This window comes from Rhipicephalus sanguineus, unplaced genomic scaffold (assembly GCF_013339695.2).
Source record: "Rhipicephalus sanguineus isolate Rsan-2018 unplaced genomic scaffold, BIME_Rsan_1.4 Seq929, whole genome shotgun sequence".
Taxonomy (NCBI): domain Eukaryota; kingdom Metazoa; phylum Arthropoda; class Arachnida; order Ixodida; family Ixodidae; genus Rhipicephalus; species Rhipicephalus sanguineus.
The window spans coordinates 46920-55587 of record NW_023616312.1 but is presented as its reverse complement, the minus strand read 5'-3'; the positions used below and the strand labels follow the sequence as shown (position 1 = coordinate 55587).

The 8668-nt window shown below is 48.2% G+C and overlaps 2 protein-coding genes across 2 annotated transcripts; one reads left to right on the top strand and one right to left on the bottom strand.

The window, feature by feature from the left end:
- Positions 1-1607: 1607 nt before the first annotated feature.
- Positions 1608-4949, top strand: LOC125756836 (uncharacterized). Its single transcript, XM_049411799.1, has 4 exons — positions 1608-2040; positions 2783-2900; positions 2969-3372; positions 4836-4949. The coding sequence occupies exons 1-3, from the start codon at positions 1750-1752 to the stop codon at positions 3232-3234; spliced, it is 675 nt and encodes a 224-aa protein (XP_049267756.1). The 5' UTR covers positions 1608-1749; the 3' UTR covers positions 3235-3372; positions 4836-4949.
- A 1268-nt stretch (positions 4950-6217) lies between these two features.
- Positions 6218-7128, bottom strand: LOC125756838 (uncharacterized). The gene is made up of 2 exons (XM_049411800.1): positions 6477-7128; positions 6218-6414 (listed from the first exon to the last, which is right to left on the bottom strand). The coding sequence occupies exons 1-2, from the start codon at positions 6755-6757 to the stop codon at positions 6324-6326; spliced, it is 372 nt and encodes a 123-aa protein (XP_049267757.1). The 5' UTR covers positions 6758-7128; the 3' UTR covers positions 6218-6323.
- Positions 7129-8668: the final 1540 nt, after the last annotated feature.

Here is an 8668-nt window from a genome sequence, read left to right as displayed (position 1 = left end):
GACAGAGGACGGCGCGTGGAGAATTAAGGCACACACACGCGCGCGCGTACTATGTATGCTTCACTGCAATACATTCCGTGCACTTCACCGCATGACACAACTGTGTTGCGGCAATGTTGACATTTAGAAAGAAGTTTAGGTGTTGTGAATGTAAGCTAGACAATGCTCCTTGCAATAAAATATCTATTTTATTTCCCTTTTCATTTATACACAACTAGCTAAACAGACATTGCTTAGAAAAACGATTGTCATCATCGGCGACAGCATCGTTAAACAGCCACTCGGTCAATAACGTCGGGTGAACGCCTGTTCATATCCCGTCGCTGCCAACTTGCGCATTCCGTATCGGTAGCGCGCAGTTACGCAAGACGAAGCTTAAATACAAGTGTTTGTTCAAGTAATTCGCCCAAATGACAGTCCAACTGATAGCGATCGATCCTCGATCACGCAACACACGCACTTACCACACATCCACGCAAAATCGCATAACACATGGCTTTTATTTCATGTTCGCACAGCTCATTATCAATACTTATAGATTTGGCGGCCAACACTTCGGGATATTGACGTTACCAACAAGTAACGTTGGGCGTTACCTAATATAAGCACCGCGGAGAAGGTCCCTCCGCTCATAAAAGCGTCTACTGAACACGACGACATCGCAGGAAGTAACAAAAGCGCAACGACTTGCATATGAATCACCTTCTACTCTTACACAACGCGACCACGTCGACCACGTCCCCGCGGGCACAGCTCACGGTCATAACCAACAATGCATCCACCACGGAGAACAAGCCACCATAGAGTTTTCACAAGTTAGTGAGAAACTCTACGGTAACCACACTACCTAAGCCGCCTAAAAAAATTTCCAGCCGAGCTACTGTGCCGCCACCTACTTATACGCTTCAAGCCAAGTCAAGCCAGTTTTAAGCGGCTATATGGGTGCGCCGAACGCTTTTGCCACATTTTGTCTCGTGCGCCCTGGGCGTACGAGACACTGCCATTTCCGTATGTTCTTGAGAGGCGCCCAGCTAGCGAACGGTCGAGAGTAATAAGGCGCGAGCGGACGGGGAAGTGGGGCGCAGGGAGGAGAGAGAGCGAACGGCGAGACAAGGAGCGGCGAAGCACTACACCTACCCTCTCCTACACACTCTCGCACCACATGCTCCGGTTGCTAGGGGCGAGGATAAGCGCGCGCGCCTGCAGAGGGGCGATCGGAGATCTGTTCGTTCCGCTTGTTCGTTCTCCTGGGGGAGAACAAGCGCGCTGATTGGCTGAAGCCGGACAACTCACGCCATTCTAAGGGGCGTGGCCATTTCTTTTTTTTTCCTTGATGTTTTCTTTTTTGGTAACGTCATGCCGCGTCATAACGAGCATGTCGTCTGCTAAAAGTGAACGGAGAGCGAGCCCGTTCGCTCGCGTTCTCTCGAGCGAACAATGGCGTCGCACGGCATGTATTTCGAGTGATGCGGCGGTTGCGGCTGCCGCAACAGCTGATTTTGAGAAAATGGCGCTTGCAACGGTGCTTCCTTGCTACGTTGGCGTTTCTCGAAGCAGATGCAGAATGGTAGGAGGTGCGAAATGCGTTTAAAGAGATGAGCGAGTGTGAATTCCGGCGTCGCTTTCGTTTCTCGAAACGTACTGTACCTTGGTTGTGCGACGATCTCGGCCCCGTCATCGGGTGCCAACGAACCAGTGGGATTTAAACAGAGCGGAAGGCGTTGTGCGCGCTGAGATTTTTGCGATCGGATGCTTCCAGCGCGCTGTCGGCTGCGAGGAATTCAGCGGCCTGTCGCAGTCGTCCGTCAGGAACACGCCATTACTGTCGTTCGCGGGCAAAAACGGTGGGTGGCCTTTTCCGGAGACCACAGACGCGAAGAGCGAACAAAGGCGGCGTTCGCGCGGCTCGGGCAGATTCCCGTTGTGGTCGGGTGCGTGGATGGTACGCTCATCGCAATCCCGAAGCCCCATGGCCTGAGCTCCGCGGACACGACGCATTACATGTCGGGGAAGGGACTCTACGCATTCAACACCACGATCGTGAGTATTATTCATGCATTGTATGCGTAGCGAATTGTTTCATTTATATCGCTTAAACTTTCCGCTTTACTGAGGCTGTTGCGACTGAGTATAAGTGGGAGCGGTATTTTCGATCTATCCAGAACGGGAATTGGTTCGTTTCAGGGCACTTCGCTGAAATCATGTGACGCGGAGTACACTTTGGCTCAGCGGCCTGCACAGTGCATAATATTACTGTTGCTCGTTCGCCGTGTGTACCCGAAGCTTGATTCTTGATTTGTATTTGTTGAGATTAGCGCTCCCAGAATGTGCCGTAGTATGTCCTTATTGTTCATTGTCGTGATGGACGTTACATGGATCAATACATGGATGGATGAATAAACTTTATTTCGGTCGCTCGGAACGCGCCCTAGCACGTACATTACATACGCATCGTTTCATAACCCTTTTTTCAGTCGAAGTTTTTCGTGTTGTAGATATTTTGTGATACATTGCCTTAAACATACAGCAGTAATTTGGTTAAAAGGCTTTGGTGGCTGAAAGATGGGTTGTTCCAAGCAGTAAACATGCAGACTACCCTTTGACACTGCATTGTCCTCGTGTTAGAACTTATGGTACAAGTCCTACCCTGTCGATGATTTGTCCATAGCTATGTTTCAACAGTCAGTAACAGTGAAGACAGATGTAGTTACATTAACATAATACCCAACATTGTACCCAAGGTCATTTATGGGTACAATTTTGACTGAATTGAATTCTGCAGACATGTGATGCCGACCTCTGGATGTCAGTCCATGTTTCCTGGGGTCATGTCACGACTAGTGGGTATGGCGGGGGAGCCCTCTCCGTCAGCACCTGGAAGCAAAACTTCGGCTTGCTTGGTAAGTGCTGTCAATGCTTGCCACATTCAAGACGTTATCACTACAGCTGTCATGCCGACCTCGTGCAGAAGACTCCAGCTATACATTAGAACCGTGGTTCCCGACACCAGTGCCCGGACGACCAGCTCGTGGCACCCCTGATAACCACTACAACAAGGCCCACACCGCCACGCGCAATGTTGTGGAGTGGTGCATCGCTGTAAGCTTGTGCACAGCTGCTCAAGCATCATTGCTGCTTGTGCAGCTCTGCACGACATTGCGTTGGCGGCACATGAGCCTGTTCTCGAAGGAAACGATGACACCGACGATGCTGACTGCTGTCAGCAGCAGCTGAGCTACCACCACCACCACAACGGGAGCCAGCAGCAGCGCAACCGTGTAGTGAACCTGTTTCGAGAACTACAGGGCCTGCATGCTTGAGCACCTGCGCAGAGTACGCCGCCGCCTGCAACGACCTCGGCAGCATTGCGTGGTGCGTGTTCGTCTTTGTTCATTGTGTTTGTCACTGTGTTTTTTTTTACTACACTTCAAATGTTTGCTACACATATCAACGAAACAGCGTTCTCCTATCAATGAATAACCCTCTTGAATAGGTTGGCAAAAAATGTGAAGCTCACCCTGACTCACTCGTGAAATATATTTTGCTCTTGGGGCTCACTCAAACTCAGACTCACCAAAATTTTCCTCAAGCGAATTCACTCGGACTCGGGCTCACTAAAATGTTTTCACCCGGACTCGAACTCACCAATGTATTACTCACTTGGACTCACAGCTCGATCTGAATCTGAGTGAGTCGACTCATGAGTGATTTTGCCGACCTATGCCCCCTTGTCACACAACGCCATGCTGATGAAATGCTTCGACCAGGTTGTAAAATATGGCGCTTCACACTAAGCACAAGTGAGAGCTCAAGTGTGAATGGCACATGGTGCCATTCACAGCCAAAGTGGTAACCGGAAAAGGCTGTTTGAATCAGGACAGCAAGATGCGGTAGCTTTAGTGCAACAAGAATCGTGCTTGTAAATGAAGTGAACTACAAGGGTGGTGTCAGAATTGAAATTTTATTACAAGTATCACGAGCAATGCACATAAAAAGCAAAATAAATAAATATCCTTTAAATTTAATGCCAAGGAAAAGAATATAAAAGTAGCTTCCTTTTATAATATACAAATGGAGTTATTACAAAGTGCCTGCTGCTCCTCTGCAACAACACACGCGTCTCGCAGCACGAAAGTCATTGTATTACATGAAAACAAGGCACAGTCGAACCGGTATTAATTGAACTCGCTAAAAAATGCAAGTTGTTGGTTGCTGATATGTCTTCCTCTATTATTGATTTCTGTTTGTACCCAATCCTGTTATCTAAACACTTCTAAGCAACACAACACGTATTCGTCAACTATTTTTTGGTCTTGCAATATTTCAAAATTGTTGTGCAACCTAGACCTTTCACAAACGCTTTTCTTTTTTTCTAGGATGTGTAAAAATCGATAGAAAACGTACAGTGTGCCACAATATTCTACACGTATACACTATAAACATAAGGATACACTACAGTGCACTATGTGCATATACTACAAAATTGCTCAATGCATGACTTTGTATAATGAGATTTTAAAAAATGACATGGCAAAACATGATTTATAAATGAAACCACACTGTGCTATGCACATGTACTACAAAACTGCTGAATGCATCACCTCGTACGATGAGATTAAAAAGAAATGACATCGCAGGACACGATTTACCATTGATCTACACTTTACTTTGTACAATGAAACAGCACATCAGTGCTTCTGATATGCAGAAAAAGAAAATTAACTGAAAGAAAATTGCAGGGCACCATTGAAGCAAACCAGCGTATCATAGCTCGTGATGTGAACAAAAATAAATCTACATATATGTACAACTAGTCTTTACAAATCACTGTGCAGGTGCCTTCCGCTGCAATGAGGGCCCGGGCGAGGGTACCAACGCCTTGCAATTTGTGGACCGCGTCACCGAGAAGTTGAACCTGACGCAGCTTTCCAATGATGCCTGGCCCTGCCGCCTGGTGTTTGCGGCTAGTAACTCCAGGGCCTCGGCCTGCCGGTTGCCCCCATCTCGCAGCTGCGGCATGAGCTGGAAACCAAGAAATGTGTTGCCATTATCATCTATAAATTTCCTGCTACCGACTCTTCGCTGGAAGCTTCTGTTCGTGAAGAGTTTCAGTGTGTGCAACAATTTCCTCTCTGTTGAAAATCCACTGACCCAACGGCATCCATGAATGGTGCTTGGTTCACCGCACAACCAACGCACTTCGTTTGGACAGACCAAAGCGGTGCCGGAATTCATTTTCGCTCATCTCATCAAACGCATCTCACGCCTCTAACCACCTCTGCATGAGAAGCAACCAAACAGCCCTTTTCAGGGCTACACAATCGTTTGCCCGGCTTTACGCGATGACTGACACAATCTCCTTCCGAAACCCTAGCTGCTGCAGTATGCAAAACATACAGCAAGCAGGTGTAACACAGATGCAAACATGTGCATTTGTGTATGATGGCTATGTGAAAAAGTTATATAACGAGCTTGCTTTTTGAACAGTATATTTAGCAATAGCACATTTTCAGTTTCACTTTTGAAGCAATTGACAAAATAGAGAAACATTTCAAGATGTTGAACATTTTTGCAATGCTACCTTTTTGCTACATCTGCAAGGCAGGACACCTGTTTATTCCATCTGACAGTTATGCATACAACTAGCTCCTGCAACCGTTTGCCAAATTTTTTTTGTGCAGCCTTTTGTCTTTATGCCCACAGATGTCATCTCTTCACAAACATATGCCTGCACGCATGAGCATCACCTGTGAGCATGTAACACCATCTACAGTTAATCAAAAACATCAGCAAAACTTACGAGTTGGGGCACGGGAAGATCCTGGGCCACATCCTCTTCAGCCACACCAGTAGCAGCTGGAGCAGGGCTCACCTGTTATAGTAAGAAGTTTCTTGATTGACACACTGAGTGCAATAAGAAGTATGGAGTGGAAGTGGACAATAGCAATGTTTTTTTAGAATGTTTCAACAGCGGCATGCTATGACACACAGACTTCGGAGAGAGGGGTGGAGGGAGGCAAGCCTACTGGCTACGCACCTCACTCGACTCGAGGGTCTGAGAAATGGGTTGGAACAAGTAGGGTGCTCTAGTGACCTTCGAAATATAGTTCGCGGCTGTTCTTTCGTCATCACCGCAAATGTGGCTGTTTCGCATTCTGTTCTGGGCGGCGCAACGTGTTAGCACCTCAGCTAACGCGGCGGCCGGGTGATCCACTCGATATTGTTTGAAAAAGTAAAACTAACAGCGCGTAATGGCTCGAAGCAAACGAGCCCACTTGTTCGCAGCATACAAGTAATGATATTCTAAGCCAGTGCTTACCGATTCAGACCACTCGAACTATGGGCCTCGCACACTCGTCCCTGTCAAGCACGACGCGGCCGCGGTAATCCGAAATCTGGCCGCCTCGGGTGCTGCTGTAAAGCACAAGCGGGACGTGTAAGATGACCGACCACAATACAATTGTGCTCGCACTCACCTCTGCTGCCCTCGGAGTTTGGCAAGACCCTGCTGCGAATAGTAGCGCTCATTCCTCCATCGGGCTTGCCACTGGGCCCTGGTGTTACGCGCAGGGACTTCTTCGTTCAAAAGCGCTACTAGCTCCTGCCACATGTCGTCCCGGTCCTCCCTCGTGAACGACGGCTCCAGCGGGCACGGCAGACTCGCGATCTGTGGGTGCTCTTTCACAAAAGCCAGCAGAAGCTCCTTTTGACGATCCGACACCCGAGAACCAACGCAGACGTTGCGATGGGACGACATTTTGAAACTGCGTCAGCCGCTACTTTTCTCTTTTTTTTTTCGCGTGCGCGACACCATCTAGCGACGACGTCAAAAAAAAACTAACATTATTAAATATCATCACTCAAAGCTGTTGCTGTTTGAAAGAGTGTTTGAGCTTGAGAAGCAAAAACAATAATTTTCTGTAAAGTAATTATATTTATTAAAAGGCGAGAAACGCTTCACGGTCCCTGTGCCGACGTCACAGGATGCGCGTCTACTTCCGGAAAGCTGTCCGCTTCACGATTGGCTGTTCTCTTCCTCTCGGCGGTTCTAGGCGGGAGAGCTGCGCCTCCTCTCACTTCTGTGACGTAGGCACCGCAGAACGAACGCGGAACGAACAGATCTCCGATCGCCCCTCAGCTGTTGCTATGGGAGAGGGCGCCGCGGACAACGCCGGATGCCTGACATAGCCCGACTAAGAAATGCATTCGCATTTAAAAGCGATATCTTGCGGCCTCGGTTCATGCGGGCGTACACAGTCTTGCATCCGGGCGCGTAGCAGTGATTTAAACGCTGTTCTTTCTCTTTTTTTTGCATTTAGGTCACTGATGCGCGGCGCAATTTGCAGACGCGAACGCAAGCGAGTCGGAGCATGCCAACTTTCCTCGGCGCGACCGGGCAAGAGGGGAGACGCGCGCGTTTCTTCATATGCGCGTGTCGCGTCCCCGGCCGTGTTCAAGACACTACTGACCTCAATACTTGAATTGCGTGACTGAGACGGACAGAAACGCCAGCTTCCGGGACAAACAGGGGACCTTCCGGTGGCTTCACAAGCGCCCGCCTCGCAGAGCGGGGATGCGCATCCCCGCTCTGCGAGGCGGGCGCTTGTGAAGCCACCGGAAGGTCCCCTGTTTGTCCCGGAAGCTGGCGTCTTGAATTGCAATTCAAGTATTCTCGGGTGGCAGCTGTTGTTATGATCGTTTTTCTTTTTTATTTTTTCCAACGCTGCGATTAAAGGAGTGGTGACAGAAAATTTGTGAACCTGTTTTTTGCTCTTAATCAATGGCTATTGACTCGATAATAGCGGAAACGAAACTCATTTGCCCCAGCGCGAGACGAATTACGACCGGAGGCAGTTTCGATTTCGAAGAGCACTCGGTAGCCCCGTGACGTAGTCGGTCTACTTGTTAAACAAGACCGCAAGAACCAGTGACGTCACTGGCCAGCTTCTGTGTGTTTAGCGGGTGTTGAGCGTTGCGAGTGCTTGTATCCTCGATTTGTCAAACTACGTTGCTTATCTAGTGCGGCGATGGACGAAAGAGCTGGCAGGAGTGTAAAAATCAGTAAGAAAACCCACGAAACACAAGAAAAGCTAGAAAACTTCTACTAAACATCTAGAAAGGAAACTCCAAAAGTATATTAGAAGTTTAGATTAGATGTTATTTAGACGTAAGCAGCTTGAAAACTTCCTGTACCTGTGCTAACGCCACGTTATTAGAACTCTAGAAAACTGCTTACAAGAATTCTAAAAAACTTCTTGCTAGATCTTTTTAAGAGCTTTTTTAGACATTTATTTTTCATGCAAACCAGCTTGTTGAGGAGCTTGCCCTAGTCAATTCGTTGCATCATGCCAGCCTTTTGCAATCACGTTTTAGCTGTTCACTGTCAAGCGTAATAGGTAAAGGGATGCCTGCGTAATATGGCGTCACATTAATTTCTGGAGCTTCTCTAGCGTGCAGAATTGATAATTCAAAAAAGGCAGAAGTTCAGGGGAAGACGTAAGCTTAAGGAGATGACAAATTCTTCGACACGGGGTGTCGCTGGAGCGCTTTTACAATCCCGACCAACTCCAGCCGGCGACTGCAACGCCGCGGCGCGTCACGGCACGAACTATTATGAACAGCGCAGAGCTAGGGGTTTTTTTGACGACCGCGCGTGGCCTAGGCACTA

Excerpts from the sequence above, each read along its gene's own strand:
- LOC125756836 (XM_049411799.1), top strand. The coding sequence starts at position 1,750 with ATGCTTCCAGCGCGCTGTCGGCTGCGAGGAATTCAGCGGCCTGTCGCA. Across the intron at positions 2,041-2,782 it reads ACGCATTCAACACCACGATC|ACATGTGATGCCGACCTCTG; the intron begins GTGAGTATTATT and ends TGAATTCTGCAG. Across the intron at positions 2,901-2,968 it reads GCAAAACTTCGGCTTGCTTG|AAGACTCCAGCTATACATTA; the intron begins GTAAGTGCTGTC and ends GACCTCGTGCAG.
- LOC125756838 (XM_049411800.1), bottom strand. The coding sequence starts at position 6,757 with ATGTCGTCCCATCGCAACGTCTGCGTTGGTTCTCGGGTGTCGGATCGT. Across the intron at positions 6,415-6,476 it reads AAACTCCGAGGGCAGCAGAG|CAGCACCCGAGGCGGCCAGA; the intron begins GTGAGTGCGAGC and ends TGTGCTTTACAG.